Source organism: Camellia sinensis, chromosome 13 (assembly GCF_055761805.1).
Source record: "Camellia sinensis isolate YWXY chromosome 13, ASM5576180v1, whole genome shotgun sequence".
NCBI classification, from domain to species: Eukaryota; Viridiplantae; Streptophyta; class Magnoliopsida; order Ericales; family Theaceae; genus Camellia; species Camellia sinensis.
The window spans coordinates 47388332-47408521 of record NC_138973.1 but is presented as its reverse complement, the minus strand read 5'-3'; the positions used below and the strand labels follow the sequence as shown (position 1 = coordinate 47408521).

At 39.3% G+C, this 20190-nt stretch overlaps 1 protein-coding gene and 1 long non-coding RNA gene across 2 annotated transcripts; both read right to left on the bottom strand.

Annotated features, from left to right (window-relative positions):
- Nucleotides 1–8404: 8404 nt before the first annotated feature.
- On the bottom strand, nt 8405–8687 carry LOC145806136 (uncharacterized). Its single transcript, XR_014348823.1, has 2 exons — nt 8557–8687; nt 8405–8466 (listed from the first exon to the last, which is right to left on the bottom strand). It is a non-coding gene; the product is annotated as an uncharacterized LOC145806136 (long non-coding RNA).
- A 997-nt stretch (nt 8688–9684) lies between these two features.
- Nucleotides 9685–16404, bottom strand: LOC114288480 (pre-mRNA-splicing factor cwf26). The gene is made up of 5 exons (XM_082902177.1): nt 16120–16404; nt 14941–15013; nt 14669–14849; nt 14421–14575; nt 9685–11004 (listed from the first exon to the last, which is right to left on the bottom strand). Exons 2-4 carry the CDS (start codon nt 14989–14991, stop codon nt 14490–14492), a joined length of 318 nt encoding a protein of 105 aa, XP_082758303.1. The 5' UTR covers nt 14992–15013; nt 16120–16404; the 3' UTR covers nt 9685–11004; nt 14421–14489.
- Nucleotides 16405–20190: the final 3786 nt, after the last annotated feature.

The following is a 20190-nucleotide window of genomic DNA, read 5'->3' as shown; positions in this document are numbered from 1 at the left end:
TATTCTGACTTTGGATGTAATAGTTTTCTGGTTCTGAATGTAGCTTACTTTTGGCATTACAATGCCTTAAAACATTTGAAATAGATACTCTTGAGCTATATTACAGAAATTCTTTAGGTTTGAACTAAAATTTCTCTGGGTTGATTTTGAAATTTCTCTGGAGAGGTAATGTTGTGGAAATGCAGAGAAATTTCTTTGGAGGGTGGGAAGTATATGGAAGGCAGAGAAATTTCTGGAGAGTCCATGAAAGGCTAAGAAGGCCAGAGAAATTTAAAATTTCTCTGGAGGGGTAATTTTGTGAGAAGGCCGGTGAAGTTAGAAAAATTTTCAAATTTCTCTGGAGTGTTAAGTCCATGAGAAGCAGAGAGGGCAGAGAAAATTATCTATCAAAAGCTTCTTTTTTTTTTTTTTGTTTTTTTTATTCATTCACCAAATCTCAATTGCATCCATAAACACCCTTACATTGGATGTGAGTTTACTTATGATTGTTTATTTTCCCTTCCTTTCTCAAATTAGAGAAATTTAAAAGTAGCTGTGAGAATTTCCCTAGCTACAAGTTTCTCAGTGAAATTTCAAACAATTGTGAGAGATGCTCTCAAAGCTTTTTTCACAGAACCAGAACCAACAACAACGCTACATATATAAATCAGAGAATTAATTACAAATTTCTTTGAAGATGTAATTTTGTGAAAAGACAGAGAAATTTCTCTAAGAGAGTGGGAAATATATAGAAGGTAGAGAAATTTGGAGAAGGGGAGGGTAGAGAAATTTACAATGGGAAGTTTAGGGAAGGTCAGAGAAATTTTCAAAATTTCTTTGGACCAATTTTTTCTGTGACGTGAATTTTCTCTGGACCAATTTTCTCTGGATCAACTTGAGGGACTTTAGAGATTATGAAAATATTAGATGTCCTTTATGCTATAAAATCTTAATACGAGGGACCTTTAAAAAAAAACCCCATATTTATACAGGGAACTCACACCATGGGATTAATGTGTAGAATTTTTTATAATTCTTTTTAGTGTTTCTAATAGGAGAAATTATAGTATAGTGGAAATATATATATTAAAAAAATGACAAATTACAGTAAGAGTTTCTATAGTTTGAGGTTTGTGTCATTTTAGTCTCTGACTTTTTAATTATGACATATTTGACTTTGAATTTTAAATTTTACTCTAAATAAGGACAATTGAAGATACCATTGCTCAATTTCAAGTGTAAAGTCATCAATTTAATAAAAATATAAATTAATTTGAAAAAAATAAATATCAAAAAAATATTTTTGAATTTTTAAAAATTATTTATATTCACCAAAGATAAAATTATATAAAATTAATAAATCTTTTACATATTTATTTTTTTATTTATTTTATTAAATTAATTTTTATTATATGTTTAAATAATAATCATGAGTGGTTGGAAAAGATTTATGGAAACCTTTTTCATCCTAGCCCAATTTTCCAAATTTGAAAAGCCAAGCTAACCAGTGGCCAACCTGCCCACCACACTGTCTAGATACACTCCCCACGACCACACTTTTTTTTTTTATGACATTTTCTTACACGTTTTGTTCATGTTACAATAAAGGACCTTGTATTTTCTTATATTGCAAAATTGCCCCTTGTGTGAAGAGAGAATCCAAACCGGAATTGGCCACTTTTTATAGACCCAACAAGAAAAATTATAATCAAAACTGTAGTGGTAAATGGGAGAAAGTAGTATTGAAAGTGCAAAAAATATATTGTAATGTGTAAAATTTATAGGTCAAAAGAAACTTCTTAAATTATTAAGAAACATCATTTTGATATTAAAATTATAAAAGTGTACAAATAAATTTTTTAAATTATTAAAAAGTATTACTTTATTTTAAATTTTAACAATTTTCTAGTCAAGAAACTCTTTAAAAAAAATAATTCACCAAAGATATCCAAAAAATAGGCCGAAAAGCTTTCCAAAATAAGGAAGCCAAATAGGGCCAGAGATTTCATAACTGAATCAGAAAGTACTCACAACCTCCTCATGAGCAATAGGAAAACCACTTGTAATATAAGATCCTTAAACAGAAGTTTATATTCTAACTATAATTTTGACCATTTACAAGAGCAAGAAACCTTAACATCATTCTTACAAAAAGAACCCCGTAATGGGAGCTTCATAACCTAGAAGCATTTTCCACGACTCTACTTATTCATCCAACTCTGAATCTCTGGCACAACCATCCATTTACTGTTTTGAATATCATCTCCTTAATCCTCTGACATCTCTCTGAACCTGGCAATGGTCTTCTTCTGAATGAGAGTTCAATAACTGTCTCCAGCTTGCACCTCCAAGTTTGGATCCAACTTCTTTTGCTGACTCCCCAGTCCTGCTCTTTTTTCCATTGCTTGTGCTTGCACAGGCTCTACCATGCCACTCTCATCCTTCCCAAGTCCCTGCACATCAAATCACAGAGGAAACAACAAAAAAACAACACCCCAAAGCAATGTCAGAATCCTGCTAAATGTTGAAGAAACAACTACCAGCTACTACTATACCTTTCAAACTACGGAACTCCTAAGATCATTAAACAGAAAGTAACTGGTGACAGGCAAAACCAGAGAGATGAAAGACAATATGCAAGTGCTACATTTTGAGGATTCAAAATATAGTTTATATATTCAGCCTACTCTTAATGCTATGTTTGGTTCACTGGAATGAAAATGGAATGGAATGAAATGAAATGAAATGCTCATTCCTTAGCTTCTGTAAAAATCCATCTTCATTCCAATAAACCAAACACTACCTAAGGGTATGGAAAGGGGAGCCTCTAAACAAAGGGTGACCAGTTGTACAGATATAAGCTAAAGGAGAGCTACCAACCACTCTTGCCTCTGGGCTAGAAGCCTGTTCGCGCAAGGGCTACTTGTATAACAAATCTAAATAAAAGGTTGGAAACAACCAGACAATGTCCATAAGACTCACTTGGCAAAGGAGTGTCTCACCATCAGATTTGTAAGAGGCATATTTCACTAGCTTAGAGCAAATACTCAACACACAAAATGTAAACGGGGTGCAAGAGTGGAAAATGTTACTGTAGACGTCCCCGAACGCCCTGGGAGGGTGAGCTCCCGTTCTGTTCATTTGGGGTCACTACAGTTCAGGACTCTCAAATTTGTCACGGTTCTAAGTCTGAACCAAAGAGTCTAAATCCGGCAAATCGTTTTGAGAAAACAGATTTTTTAGAAAAGAAGTGCCAAACATGGACTGCTTTGCCAGATACAGAGTCGCCACCTAAATGTTTTTTTTTAATGGGAAATTTAGGAAACCCTGACTCGGTGCCAAAGGCCACGTGTCCGTCATCACCAAAGTTGCCTCGGCTCGGGAACTTGGGTACGATTGGGGAAGGTCACTTCGTGAGCACCCCCGCTCGCCCGATCAAAGATCGGCCTCTACTAACCATGATATCTATTTTTGAAAACTTTGTGTGTCCTTATTCCGGTTATTAGCCTAGGTTACTATGTGATGCACACAACATATAAGTATAGACTGGGTCGCCCGAATTGGAACAAAACATTTCATGCTTATTTATTTGAAAGATGGTTTGCTACTCGCAAGTAGGCTTAAAATGCAGATTTTGCCACCCGCAAGGGGGCTTAGAAAAGATGGTTTTGCCACTATCTAGTGGGCTTAAAACAAACAGTTGATGATTTATTCCAATCCAAGTAACCCAACCTTCACCAACAGGCATTCAGGCAGTTATATCAAATAAGCATTTAGCCTCATGGTAAGCATGCTATTTATGACAGTCACTCACACGCATGCAAGGATGCTAAAGCATAAAACTCACCGAGTACTCCAAGCCAAAAAAAAAACTCATTAGAAATCATGCGTGAATCCTAAGTATACAGAAATGCCTAATGCAACACATGCAAGAATGCAAACTATAGTAGGCTCGGCTATTCTAAACATGGCATATGGAATGCTACAGCTAACATGTATTCAACTTGGAATTGAAATACAAATGCAGTTAGTATGATGTGCCGAGCCCGGTGCATGCAAAACAGATGGATGATGCAAACATGCTGTCATACTGTATGCTAATTGAAATATGCCCTAATCTAACCATCATAAGCAGGTAAATAAAAGGGAAGAAAGATGCGGGGTTGGAAGACATACATCACACTCACGCACACTTATTACAATTATGCCCTCGCACAGAGGGTCCGAATAATACAGTCCCGAATAAAAGAATATTACAGTCCAAATAATACAGAAATCCTAATTAATTTACAAATTAACCTAAGAAAGCTATAAACCGGCATGCAAGCCAGGGACTACCTCGACTCTGATGAATGATGTATGTTTGGGCTGCCTTGCGCGGAAATTCACTGGGATGCCCCAATTAGCCTCTGTTTTGCAATTGTTCTTGGGAAGCGCGCCAAGCTCCGAAAGACTGCTAATTCTTGATTTGCTGCAACAGAGAACAAGAGAGGGGCATAGCAATGTATTTTCACAGATGTATGCATGCCTCGATCCTCGTGCCACCAATCACGCATATCGATGCATGATGGTCGAGGAGTCGACTTATGCAACTCAATATAGAATGAATGCATATGAAAACTCAACTAAAACCTAACTCCATCATGGAAAATTCGGAGTGTTGGTGACTGGGGAATGGAGACGCGTTCCGTCACTTGGAGTACGAAATACACCTCGTTTCCCGTGCCCAGGCTAACCCCTATCCCGAACACGATGCAATATGCATGACATGTATGAAACGCAACTAAGATACAATCCTAACATACACAATGTTATGGAATGGCATGCACGCTGCACGAGGTAATACACAACCGAGCATACACAATGCTATGGATGAAATGGCATACGCAATGCAATAATGGGCTTACACCAACATGAGAGAGCCTCAGCCACACTCACATAGGAGGCCATCAGATGAAAACAAGACAACTCGAAATGCGTGCACGCGTGCACGCAAATCGAGGACCGACCCTCAGGCACCGAAATGCCACTCTTATGAGACATGGAAAAGACATGGAATATGATATGCAAACATGCAAAAATCAGTAGCAAAACGAGGGGGAAAACAGCCTCGAAACAAAGCGAAATGATACCCGATGTATGGAACAAGTCCCGAAACATGAATTTTGGCGCATGAAATGGCCTATAGCTATGCAATGCATGCACAATTTGAACATGAGATGAAAATACAGAATCAAGGCAGCCCCTAGATAAGCATTTTTACAGTTCAAAGCATGGCCAAACAGCAAACACAAATAGGGCAAAAATAGCATGCAAAAATGGCCCTAAATGTGAGATAATGAAACAACTCACAGCTGCTGACCTCAAACAGATTAGGGGCCTTCTACAAAGTTAAAGAGGGGCCCAAAATATGATCTTTTACAGTTTATGGAAAACCACAAAAACCAGCACAGGTATGCTCAACATGCTATGCAAGGTAGGGCCCAAAAGAGGTCAAAACACAAAGTGTACAAAACATTCATCAAACAGCCAAAGACCCTTAATGAAACATGAAGAATGGGTCAAAATAAGACTGTTTTCAGTTCTGTAAAAAGACCAAAAACAGAAGCATAATGGGCTAATAAATCATGCAAAAAAAGGGGACCAAAGAGGGATATAATGACAAGTGGCACATGGAGGTCCCAAACAGTGATGAGCCCTTCTTCAATGTTGAAGAGGGGCTCAAAATAAGCTCACTTACAGTTTACATCATGCTCCAAAACAGATCACACATAGGCCAAAAATACATTGCAAGATTACGGTATATAAGAGGGATAATGAAGCAAGTGCAAGATGGGGACCTCAAATGACAAAAGTCCCTTAATGAAACATGAAATATAGCTCAAATAAAGGGTACTTTCAGTTTTGGCCGGAGCTCAAAACAACAAGCAAACTAGCTAGAAAAATGTTGCAAAATTAAGCTCAAAAAGAGGGAATTGATGTTTACCCTTGAAGACCAACCCTTGATTGCTTCTTGGCTTGAGAAATGATGCTTCCTAGCTGCTGGAAAGCTCCCCAAGTTGCTGGAAATGGAGTAGTGGTGGTGATGCTAGATAGTGGTGTGAAAATGGGGTAGGGTTTGGGTGTTTTTTGAAGGAAATGGATGAGATGGAGGGAGATATGCATGCAAGAGCCTAAGGCAATTTTTTCCAACCTCAAAACCAAAGCTGGAGGCTCTGTTATATAGGCAAAAGGAGGGGAAAAAGAGGGGGAAAATTGGGGGGGGGGAAAATGGATCAAGTTTCACCCCAAAAATTTAGCCCTCCGAATACAGAATCTGGGGGGTCAAAGAGGTCAGTTTTGAACTAAGCAGGGGGCAAGGATCAAGGCCGGCCAGTTATCTCAGTTTCAGGTGGCCGGCCGGCCACCCCCCATGGCCGGCCGACCAAGGGTCAAAAGGGCCAAGTTGAATTAGTGGCCGGCCACTTCACATTGGTGTCCTCCCAGGTGCCCTTAACACAACCCTATGGTTCAAAATTGCAAACTGTAAAACAGGAGAGAGAATAGGCCATTTTTAGGAGGGGTTCAAAAGGGTCAAACAACATTAGTGGCCGGCCACCAACTTTTAGGGTCCTCCCATGTGTGTACATCACAAATATGTGGTTAAAAGTTCAAGAAAATGGCCCAAGGGTGTTCAACATTGGCTTGGAAGTAAGAAAAACGGGCGTCGGAGGGCGTTGGAGGATATATAACTGGTTGCTGAAACAATTGCTGGCCTCCCACCCTTCTACGGCCTTTCCAGTGATGAAACAGAGGTACCTGCCAAAAATGAACGAAAACCGATGCAAAACGAATGTTCGGGGGCCAAAACGCGCAGTTCGGGGTTCCGAAAACTGCCTGTTGAGCACCGAAAGTGGCATTCGACCACGGAGTGGGTCTCCTAGACCTCAGTGTCCCTCAAAAGGGAGTAAATAAGATGCACGCCAAAAACCGGAGCAATAGGAGATGGTTAAGCGGTCCCGAACCGAGGCACACGGCCTGACAGCTCCGAAAACCGGGAATCGGGCTCCGAAATGGGCAAAATGGCCTACAGCCACAAAATGTAGCCCATGGCCACTGAGAGATGGTCTACAGGACCTCTCCCTCCCTTCAGGAAAAGAAACAGAGAAAACCAAGTCTGGTTCGCAAACCGAGACAAGGCACAGAAGAGGGTTCGGAAATTTGGAGGCAGGGCTCACGGCCGCGACTCTGAGACTTCTAAACGAGCACGATATGTAGTATCACCGAGCGCTCAACTGGTGACGTCTGATTCTTAAGGTCGGTCAAAAATGAGGTGTCTACAGTTACCAAGCCTTCCTACCAGCCCATGTTGCGAAGCATCCGGTTTCCCACATTACTCTCATCAATGGCTTTGTCTGCTGTAATCACCTCATGACTCTATCTCCAAAACCGTGTCCTCCCCCAACACCAGGGGGGAAAAGGCACCGAATCGATTAAACCCTTTTGGATGATGAATCTCGAACTTGAAAGTTCAAGATTACCTAAAAACAAGGGATTTTCTAACAAGTTAATACAAATACTGAGAAACATAAAGCAAACAATCGACCACTGACCTCATATATAACTACACTTACAAATCACAACTCAACTAAATTTTGTCAAATCAAATGTCCCACGGCTATATGTATAAAACTACTTAAATTACCAAGTGCAATGATTCTACTCTTTTCAGGTATTTCTATCGATCTAAAAGGTGCATTCAAGAATGGCTTCATGACATGGAGTCAAGGGCTAAGCCACTATATAGCAAATTGTCAAGTGAGGTTACTTGAATCCCCAATCCCAAGGTCAGATACATCGTCTCCAATAGAAGATGTTGAACCATACAAGCTCCTCCTCTCAGCTGCCCAATCCTGATAGGTAGTTTGAGATTGTTCCTTGTGAGTAGAAGCTGACTGCACTGGCATCTCAGAAAACCTCCCCTTGCCGCTTCCAGAAGTCACTGGTGGTGTGTAAGAACCCAAAGCAGATGCATCTATTCTAAAAGGTGTCACAGTTTTGGGTGCATCTGCATTCATTGATGAAGAACCAGCTGGGTATGCAGCAGCAGGAGCAGCAGATGAAGAGGATGAAGCTCCCACTAAAGTTCCAGGATATCTGATTTCACCACAACCCTTCCTCTAATTACCCCCTTTACAGTACCCCCTGAGCTGTTACTCACCGACCTTGGCTTATCCTGACTGGGCAGCAGTTGTAGATCTGGCTGTGGTAAATCCAGAACTGGTAGTTATATTCTCCTTCGTGATCACTGCTTCCATTTTGTACCTGCTCCTTGTGGACGCTCCAACAGAATTGGATTTATCTTCAGCTGAAGCAGATGGCTGATTGTAATCAAGAGCTACACGGGGTGCTTGTCCTTCATGACTCCTCTGCTTCCACATTCACATTACTCATTTTCTTCTTGTTGGCCAGAATACTGCTCCTTGAAGCAAGCTTTATCTCTTTCAACTTAAGAGTGGAAAAAAAATACATCAAAAATAAAGAAGCATAAAGACTGAGATGACCACAATGCCCTTAGAATTGCAGTTTGCATCTTACGTAGTTTTTAAAGTGAAGCCCCGTTGCAACTCATAAATCAGCTAAGCAGTCCCATTTGTCTAATCAAAATTATATCAGTGTGACAAAATCAAGTGACATTTTGAGAGCAAAAATGAAAGATCATATAGTCTTTATGCCGGGCCATTGTGCTAGACTTGGTAAATAAATGTTGAAACTCTAGAAATGGGAATTTCTTAATTTACCACAAGCCCATTACATGGTAATCGAGAAAAATACACATAAATTGTGCTCCTCAACAGTCCTCATTCTTTGCCACAATTCTACATTAAACACTAATGTGCATTCATCAATAGCAGTTCAGAGGCGAAATCTTCATGGCATACGATAATACAAGCATAAAAACTCATTAGTTTGTTGTAGAAGAGTGTCAAGGTGAGCTTTCAGCATGATACTTGCTCTGGGACTTCAAGTTGCTAGTTCCAGCTCTAGATGGGATTACAATGGACAAAAAAACTCAGTTGGACTTTACTTGAATCTGTCGGAGCTGTGTGGGATCACTCTTGTAAAATTGTTATAAAACTGTTGATGAGCACTTACAACTATTCTCTTAAAAGAAGGGAATTTGGTCAAAGGTGGCCATTTTTTCGGGTGAACTATTGCACATAAGAAGATTCTCACCAATTTGGATTTACAAAAGCACAACACTCCAAATTGATGTTTTATGTACAAAGCACGAGGGAGACAATGCACCAATTATTCATTATAGTGTTGTTAAGGAGATTTAGGTATTTGTTCCATGTTTGGAGTTACTTGGGTGTTCCCACAATTAGCATCCAACCTAGATAGTTGGAGGCGTGGAGTAGAATATAGGAGGATGAAGACAGAGAGAGACACAGCTCCTTTGCTTAACGTCAAGTAGTTGAGGAGAAAGGAACGCAAAACCATTTGAAGGGTGCTGAGACAAGTCTACTGTGGATAAATTTAGTTATCTAATAAGTTTGAAGCATGCACTGATTGACGTTAATCCAAAAATTGGTAGAATTCCATCCCAATCTCTGGTTGCCATCGTGCCACTTATTTATACATCACCCATAAACTAATGTGTACAAATACATTTACTCAGGTCAGCATTCAGCTGAATCAACAACAAAAAATACACATACCGTATGAAAATGTAAAAAAGCAAATCCCCTTGAAACATGAGTAAATTTGTCTCTAACCAGACGAAGATCTTACAGTTTTAAAATATGTACAACTTCAGCAGATTTGAATGAAACACAGCATAGACATTTCAGTACCTTATATATAAGTAAACAATACATATTTATATATCTATCGCCCCTTAGCCATTACGGACTTTCCGTTTTTGTTTACATTACAGCAACCTATATAACAAATCCAGCATGTTTTACCTTAATTGGAGCATGTTTGGAACACTCATAACAAAGCATTTCTTCATTAGCATTTTCATCCAACCCACGGACAACGAAGACATGGGTAGGACCTGATGAAATGTCAACTCAGCAAATCTCCTACACATGATCCTAATGCACGCCAAGTGAAAGCATCAGAAAAATTAACCTGCCTCCCCTTTCTTCCCCACTGTTGTGGGATTTGACGATGCCACATCTGCTGGTAGGGCATCAGCTGTTCGTGGCTCATTACACTGCTTCCAAAGAGGGAAAGAAAATCCACCAATTTGGTATAATTCATGGTTAATTGTTAAATAGAACATGAAAAATAGACAGCCAAAGAGGGGAAGAAAATCGACCAGCTTAATGTAAAAAATCAGATATACATATTACAAGAGCCTCTGCCGTAACCAAAACATTACTATCACGCAATGCAAAAACACTTAGTTGGACAATACATAATTCAAAAAATAATAGTTTTTGTATTAACTGAAAATGCTACTCTCATATAATTATGCACATATGTCCAGATGAAGTAACAAATGAAGTAATTAAAAATATTGAGTAGAAAAGTACAAGGATCTGGGATAAATCTTCCTCAGTTGTCTTCTGTAAGAGACCCTTCACAACAACAGCTGTAGAAGCATAATCAAATACAATGTAGCTGCTAGCATATAGATGGAAGGAATAAATGCACAGCATCACAACTTCTCAACATTAATGGAGCATACACATATTCCTCTCTTTTATAATCTAATCTAAATACATTCAATTGCAACTCATCTTATAAAATCATTAAACTGGGATAAATAATGAGGTGGTATACAATATCAAAAACAAACCATGTGACCAATTGAGCACTCAATCTTGTGATGTAAATCAGTCAAGCATGAGTATTCTAAAGAACAATTTATATTAGTAAAAAAACTTGTCCCAAAAATATTATAGAAGCAAGAACAGGGCTGCATGCACTACAGGCAATGTATATAACCATCTTTCATTGTCTATCCTTATTTTTTACAGCACATCAGAACTTCTTTTCCAAGCTATTTTTCTTGTACTCATCTCTAACTACCTGTAGAAAATTTAATGTATAAAGAGAAATAGAGAATTGTATTATTGATTGATATGTTGATATTTATTACAATGATTCATGATTCCTATATATAGAAGAGGGTGAGTGTATAGTAGGTGAGGAGTAGGTGAGGAGTAGGTGGAGAGTAGGTGAAGTAGGTGAGTGTGTAGTAGGTGGTAGTGGTAGGTGTGTAGTAGGTGAATTTTAACAGCCCCCCGCAAACTCAAGGGGGATAGGAACTAACCAACTTGAGTTTGGAGAGAGTTACAAAACAAGAAAATACATAAAAATAAAAGAGGATAGGTGACACTGTATGGTCGTGTCAGACCATTGGTGAAGACACTGGATGGTGGTGTCATAACGTTGAAGAGGACACTGTATGGGGGTGTCATAACGTTGTAGAGGACACTGTATGGCGGTGTCATAACGGTGTAGAGGACACTGGATGGCGGTGTCAGACCGATGTAAAAGACAGTTTATGGGGTCATGTCGGACCGTTGTAGCAGACAATGTTGTGACAGTTGTTGTGACAGTTTACAGAGTCTTGCTGGACCCTTGTAGAAACTAACCGGAATCAATGTCGGGACAGTTTACAGAGTCTTGTCGGACCCATGAAGGAGCTAACCGAAATCAATGTCGGGATAGTTTACAGAGTCTTGTCGGACCCATGAAGGAGCTAACCGGAATCAATGTCGGGACAGTTTACAGAGTCTTGTCGGACCCATGAAGGAGCTAACCGGAATCAATGTCGGGACAGTTTACAGAATCTTGTCGGACCCTTAAAAAGTCGCACCCTCAAAAGGTGTGCCCAATCTCTCAAAAGGCGTGCCATCAAAAGGCGTGCCCAATCCATAAAAAGGCGTGCCATCAAAAGGCGAGCCCAAGTCATAAAAAGATGTGCCGGACATGATGGCGAGGTGCGTCACCACATTGGCTTGCGCACCTGTTTTGTCGTCTGGCGTCAAGTGGCGCGCGATGCGCGTGTCTGCCTTGGCTATTTAACCAAGATGGATGCTGAGGCTGAGGCAGAGGCTAAGACAAAAAACTGGCTAAAAACCTCTGAGAAACTCTTCGTTGTCTTGAGAGAGATACTCTGTAACACTCTGTAACCAACCCTTCTCTGAAACACTCAGCAACCCATAACATGGCCTCGTCTTCCCGTTCAGCTACCCAGAATATGGCCTCTTCGTCTCGTGGTCTGCTCACTCTCTTTCCTGACCTCAACGAGTCAACAAGAGAGATAACTGGTGCGGTGGCCAGTGAACCTCAACCAAGCGCCTCTGGTTTTGCTCCGTTGAACTTTCCGATGCGGTTGGTGGAGCAAAAAATGGCGGTGCAAACTGATATTGAGGCCAATCAGTATACTTTGAAGTCATGTGTGGAGACCATGACGGCGGTCACAAACCTGTCGCACCGGCTGCAGAGTAGGACAAATGAGGTGCAGCAGTTAAACGCCCAGCTGGCTCTGCTCCAATGCATGTATAAGGATGCGCGAGCAGAGATAAGTGGGCTAAAGGCGGAAAATAAGGAGCTGACGCGGAAGGCCACCGTTATGTTCCGATTTGGAGGTCCGCCATATACTGTAGTGGAGGAGCAGGGAGGAGTGATCGTGCCCAGTGGAGTGGGAAACACGGAGGCAACACTGTCAAGGGCCGCTCAGGATGGAGGCAAGAAGAAGAGACCGACGGCAGAGTAGAGAAGAAAAATCCCACTGTGGGTGTGGTAGTTTTGTTTTTGTTGTTGTGTGTGTGTGTGTTTTTTTTTTTTTTTTTTTTTTTTTTTTTGTGGTGAAAAATTGTGATCGGGGTGAGCCCCGACATGAATAAAAGGAGTTTGGTGTGCAGTTCTTCTTCTGCTTTGTTTTTTTTTTTTTTTTGTTGTGTATAATGAAAAAATAATAATAATAAGAAACATATATATATATATTAAAAGAAAAGAAAGTTGAGTGATGTGGGGGTAATGAGTTGAGCATATGGATGTCCCGATCTTAAAGCCCTTGATTTGTGTGGATGTGGATGAATCTGTTGTTTTTTTTTTTTTTTTTTTTGTGAAAAGTAAGGGAATCGAATAACAAAAAAATATGGGGATGGTGATGAAATGATAAGCATGGTGATAATGAATATAGAATGATGAATAAAAAAATAATAAAGGAGGGAGTGGGGAACAGGGATAAAGTTTGGGCGGTAGATGGGTGTGAGTAAATAAATAAAAAAAAAGAAATGAGAAGTTTAGACCAACTAAGCTTTATAATAATGAAAATAAAGGTGTAGATTGGTTTAAAAAAATAAAAAAAAGTATGGGCGTGTGTGCAAAAGGTGATGGATGATATGGCTGCCATGGAACCTTTCAAATCGTCCATCAAAAGCCGGAGGGCCTCGCGTGCCAATGGCATCAACACCAGGCTAGACCCAAAGACCATAGCCACTGTTCTCAGGCACTCTAAAACAAATATTGCCCCAGCCATGGGCACTGCAAAATGCATCTCATACATTGCTGGAATATTTGGAGCCAACACCGATACATAAATATATGAACCAAGCTTTCGGGAGGCTATCCCAAAAGCTGCTTGACAGAGAAACAGCCATGAGTGGTACCTCAGGAACAATCTGCTCCCATTGCAGCAAAACTCCTTCTTAAGGTCCTTGAGTATCTTGTTATAGCTGAATTCCTTCTTTAACCCCTGGACAGTGGTCAGGCTTTTCCTACCATCACGCTGCTATATATGGATATGCACATATTCCTTTGACCCAGCACCTGAGTCCTCAGCATTTGCCTCAGCGAATGGATCGAAGGTTGTTGGGACCTGGATGTCGAGTTCAGACATGAACCTTGGCTGCTAGAATTGAACGGACCAAACGCCGAGCACTGATCTGAAAGTTATGGTTTCGAACAGGTTGAGGAAGAAACCGAAGATGGAGCCGAGCGAATCAGAAGAACGAAGCTTCCAGAGAGAGAGAGAGAGAGAGAGATATCAAGCATCTCTTGTGTATATGAGCTGGTCTGTGGTCTGTGTGGAGGATGGGTCTGGAAAAGCTTGGTCTTCGTTGGCAGCCATTGTAAAGGCAGAGAAGAGCTTAATTATGGAAGAAGGTATGTGTAGAAAAACAAGCAGAATAGGTTGAGGTCCGGCGGGCGGCCAAGGCGAGGTTGCCGCCCGCCGGTGAAGCGAAAAATACTAAGTGCTTAACCTTGCTCTGATACCATGTAGAAAATTTAATGTATAAAGAGAAATAGAGAATTGTATTATTGATTGATATGTTGATATTTATTACAATGATTCATGATTCCTATATATAGAAGAGGGTGAGTGTGTAGTAGGTGAGGAGTAGGTGGGGAGTAGGTGGGGAGTAGGTGAAGTAGGTGAGTGTGTAGTAGGTGGTAGTGGTAGGTGTGTAGTAGGTGAATTTTAACACTACCACTTAACACAAACACTAAACTGAGTATTACCCCTGTAGCAACAACATGAAGAATACAGTCCTTGCACTTCACATATCTGATACAGACCAAAGATATGCTTCTCTTTCCGTGGCCTGTTTCTCATTCGTTCTTTTAAAGATTTCCTTTTCAAACCCTACAAAACAAATGGAGAGTAAAATATAAGCTGAAGGCATTTTGGGGGCAAAAAATACATCTAACTGAAGAAAAGAGGTGCAAGTAAAAAAACCATTACTACGATCGACCCCATCCCAGTGTCTCCCTGGTCTGATGGCATACCGGTTTGGAGGAGCATCTAATCCTCTTTTTAACCAGCTGTGACTAGGAATGCCTTGAGGGACTATAAACCCTGATTCTTTCATCTTATCATCATCTCCTAGGTCTGATAGAACAAGCTCAGGATACTTTTTCTGAAACATTGAGGAACAATTCAAAAATCAGTACAAATTTTGGCATTTCAGCAAACTAGAGTCTACACGCATGCAAGTCACTACTAGTTACCTTGACCAAATGTGCCATAGGATCACCCCATCTAACTCTCTCCTTACACATTCTGTCAAGTTCTGGATCATCTCTGCAATACAAAGGATGTGTACACATAATAAGTTAGGTAATTGAAAAGAAACCATCATTTTCTAGTGATTTGACAGACAGACAGACAGACAGAAGATATAATAAAATAATGCATCAGATCAGATCAAACAACTTTACATTAGATGCTCCATAGTCAACAAATGACATCAAAACCAAAAAAGATCGGATGATATGTGTACCAAGTGCTTTACATCATCGGAGAAGTCATATTACATATATCAAACTAAGATTATGAGGGCGTAGCTATGAAGCACGGGTACGGGTATGAGTACTAGTACTGGTATGTCGATACAGTAAAATTTTTAAAAAATAGAGAACGGGTACGGCTTGGTACACTTATAAAAAAAATATATTTATTTTTAATTTAGAGTAATGCAAAAATTAATTAAATGGTTCAATGTGTTAAGGTTTAATGTCAAAAGTAAAGGTATAAAGCAAAATTAAATGTCAATATATTAAATAACTTACAAACCATAGTCTAATTTTAAAATCATAGAAGTTTAGTAAGAAGAAAATATTGTTTTAATTGAGGTACGTTACGGTTATATACTAAATATGTCATGGTATGTCAAAAATTAAGAAAAAATTTAAGTGCATGTTTTGTGTACCGGTACATATGCAGAAGTACATAAGAGATAGTACGGCATGCTTTTTTGAAGTACCATGTTTTATAGGGGCATAGCAATGAATTGTCATACAAGAATCCCTCACTAGAAAATAATTACTAACTATTACTTCAAACAAAACATGCATAAAAGGCCATCACAGATATGAAGCTTAGCGTCACCAGTTACCTTCTTTTTACTCCTTCCCTTTCCCCTTTTTTTTTTATCCTACTAATAATATTTTGTTTGCATAGCTAATAAGTCGACCGACCTATGATTCCCTCCTTATAAATAAATAAATAGCATTCTTCATAGAGAAACAACAACAAGCAATTTCAGAATCAAACCCTTAAAAAAAAATCACAAGCAATTTCAGACAACAACAACAATCAAATCAATTTCAACGCAATCAAGCAATTTCCAACAAATTTTAAGAGCAACCAAGCAATTTAAAACGAATTTTGAACCCCAAAAGAAATACCTGGATTTCGACCTAGTTTCAATTTCAGACGAGGGATCGTACAGGGGGTCCGTGATGAGCGATGAAGATCGAGAGAGTGATAGAGAGAGAGACAACTGATTTGTGAGTGATCCCAATATTCCAGAGAGAGGGAGAGAGAGAGAGATATTCCAGAGAGAGGGAGAGAGAGAGAGAGAGAGAGAGAGAGAGAGAGAGAGGTGTTTAAGGTAGGAGATTGATCGGTGATGAGAGAGGGAGGGAGGGAGAGGGAGGGAGAGAGAGAGAGAGAGAGAGAGAGGTATTTGGGATGATGAAAGTGGAGAGGTCCCTCCGTTTGGGAAGTGGGTTGGCTTTTTGGCTTTTTGGCTTTTTTGGCTATTTTAGCCTGGGCTTAAAAGCTTGGTTTGGGAAGGGCTTTTTGACTTTTTTGAGTTTTTTTGTGAGAGAATAATGTAATGATTATGGGTTGGATGTGATGTTTTGTTTGTTATGGTTAAAATAGCCTATTTTATTTTTTGTGACTAAAATAGCCAAAAAAGCCCAAACCATGACTTCTCAAACGAAGCCATATAAGCTACGGCTTGAGAGTGATAGGATGAGAGAGAGTTGGGATCATAACAGCTAATTTCAGTCTTCATCTCAGTCGTTGGATTATGCATTATTTATATATTTAAATAATATAAATATAAATAATAGTTAAATTTATTTATATATCTATAATATGCTAATTATAGATAATATATTTATATAATAGCAGTGGTAGAGATTATTATTTTGATAAGATATTAAAGTCAAGTTTGACATGTGCCTAAAAAGTCAAAAAGTAACTCAAAAAGTTAAAAAGTTATCATTATTTACCAAAAGTCAAACAGTACGACTGCACAACTCCCAATCTTAATTTTCCTCCATACATTAATTTATATAATTTTTTAATACACATTTTTTCATAAAAAGTCAAAAAATTAACCCAAACAACCATATTTTTTTTCTCAACTGTTTAATTTAAAAAGTCAAAAAGTGCATTAATTTAGAACATCCCAAACAACCCCTACTTTTTTTAGTATGGTTATATATATATATATATATATATATTATAATTATATAATGAAAGTTTCAATTTTAACTTTAGTTTCATACATAAAAATGAATTTATAATTTCTTTGAGGCTCGTGAACAAGTTCGAACTCCAGTTAAGTCTAAGTCAACTCAATTCGAACTCAGTTCGTTAATTTTTTATTGAGTACGGATTCGAACTCAAGCTCGTTAAAATTTTAATAAACAAGTCTAAACATACTAAAGTTCGACTCGGCTCAATTTGTTTGCAGTCCTAACTATAAATGAGACGATAAAAAAAAAGTAGTCATCTTTTTGTAGTAAATACAAATACAAACACCACAGCAAAACATTTCAAATTATATTTTTGTTTTTTTGTTTTTTTACACAATCTTTATGGGAGGTTTATTAAAAACAAAGAGAGGAAAATCATTAATCATTGGTGAAGATGTGGCAATTTGTAAGGCACATTACTGAAGATCCAATTGTTGACAATTGGCAATCGCATGCTCATTTTTTGAAAGAATTTTTATAAATTATTACTCACTTCAGAATGATCAGTTAGTAACACAAGTGTCTATCTAATCTCAATGGGGTATAATCATGAAATATTGCAACAAATTTTGTAGGTGTTTATGTGAGATGTCTCAAATTAATATAGTAAGATTTCATCTTCATTTATTATGTTAATTTTTTATTTTATCTCATATAAAAATGAACTAAATAATTAATTTAATATTTTATTCATAAAAATGTTTCAATTAAAACTTTTATACCATCAAGACGAAAGTTGAAGAGAGAGAGAAAGAGAGAAAGAGAGAAAGAGAGAAAGCCGCTTGAGCGATATTTGGGATGATAAAAAGTAGAGTGGTGATATGATTCAAATAAGGATACTGTGGAAGTCGGATTTAATCAATAAGGAAGAAAGGCCGAGCAGTCCAGTTGAGACATTAAGCCAAAGACAATTCAGCCCTAACCAGAGGCCCATGAAGCCGAGTATATGAATCGGCCATATAAGGAGCTAAACGGAAGCTAACACACTCAACTGGTAGGCCGAGTAGATAATTATATGCAAGGTCAAGAGTGGGCTCGATCCTTGGGCCTAGACGTAATATGAAAAGGGAGGAACGTCAGCCAAAGAGAGGTATGAAAAAGAAAAAGAGATAGTTTGTAATAAAAGTAAGATTTGAGAGAATACTAACTTGCCCATCGGAGTACTAATTCTGGCAGCTTCGACCGGAGTGTTCATTCCTTTTTCAGATAGTAACCAAAGAATCAAGAGCGTCTACCTGGATCGAAAAGTATTTCCAAACCTCCTTTTCCACAATTGGCGCTGTCTGTGGAAATACTCAAGTACATTCATGGCAAGTGTAACAAATGATCCTTCGCTCGTTGCTAATGATGTTACACCAAGAGATGATGTTACTCCAAGAAACATGCTTGGACTGGAGAATATTACCGCGTGAAGGGCCCTGAACTTCAACTCAGTAGCTCAAACCTCACCCTCAACCTCTATGCAGGAGACTATACAGATGATCCTGGATCAAACAAAATAAAATGAACAATGCCTAGAAGATATGTCAGTCGATAACGAGCGTTTATGTAAGGAATTGGCCTTGGAGGTAGCCAAATCCCAACAGGCCACGTGTCATGTCCGGGATTGATAGCTAGAGAAGAAGAATGATGATCAACGGCGTCGACATCGGAAACATGATAGTGACAGTGATTCCGATTCACCATCTCAGGAATCCAAAAAGTAGGGGCGAGTTGATGTATCTAGCTCATCCGAGGGTAATCTATATGTATGACACAGGCGAGGGAAATGAAGTGATAGTTCTAATGAAGAAGACAGGCACGACCCTTTCGTACGACGCATTGCAAGAGCTGTATTGCTTAAAAAGTTCAACGCACCGACATTTACCCTGTACGACGAAAAATCAGACCCCACAAATCACATTCTTCATTACAAACAAGCGATGACGTTGCATGTTGATGATGAAGCCCTCATGTGTCGAATGTTTCCAAGTAACCTGGTACCATTGGCAGTCAGATTGTACTATAAACTGGAGCCGGCGTCAATAAAAAGTTTTCATCAACTCCAAAAATCCTTCAGGACAAAATTCATCACCAACGAGGTTCAGCCAAAGCAAGCCGACTCTCTTTGGGTGATGTAAATTAAACTAGAAGAGACCCTCTGTGAGTATTTGGCGCGTTATTAGGAGTGTTTCAACTTGATGGATGATGCCTGCAATGATTCTATGGCCATTACTACCTTTAAGATGGGGTTACACTCCGATAGTCCTCTTTGCAGTTCGTTAACCAGACGACGTCCCAAAATAGTCTAGGCACTACTGAAAAAGTTTGAGGAGTACTGTAAGGTGGAAGACAATTCCCTATGGGTCAAGGCCAGACAGAAGGTCCCTAAATCGGCTTCATCTAGTCTGGTTCAACCAATAAGCGTCATGCCACTAAGGAGCCCTGAACCTCGGACTTGGGCTAATTTAGACAATCGGCGTGACTCTCGCCAATCAAACGGGCAGTGTTCACATCGTTCGAACGAACAGTATCAAGTGGATAGCAGGCACACCAGATGTTTGGACAAGAAGTATACGGAATTGGCAGAGCCGATCAATAAGATCCTATCCAAAGACTAGCATCTTTCGTTTTGTAAGTAGCCACCCAAGATGATGGGGCCCCCTAATACTAGGAGAAGGGATAGGTGGTGCGAATATCACAAGGACCATGGCCACGACACTAACAGCTGTTATGCACTGAAGGACCACCTGAAGGAATTAGTGCAAGACGACTGGCTGGCGCAACATATTCGAAAGAACAATCTACCAAACACAATAGCTTTATGGCCGAATTCATATAGTCTACCGTCGCCAGCCTAAGTACATACAATTCAGTTACAACCTAGTCTGTCCAAGCCAATCACACCAGCTAAACAACCCCATGAAACTGGCAAGATCAACTTCGACAACACCGACCTAGATGGAGTAACTCTCCCCCACGCTGATTCTTTCGTCGTCGATCTAT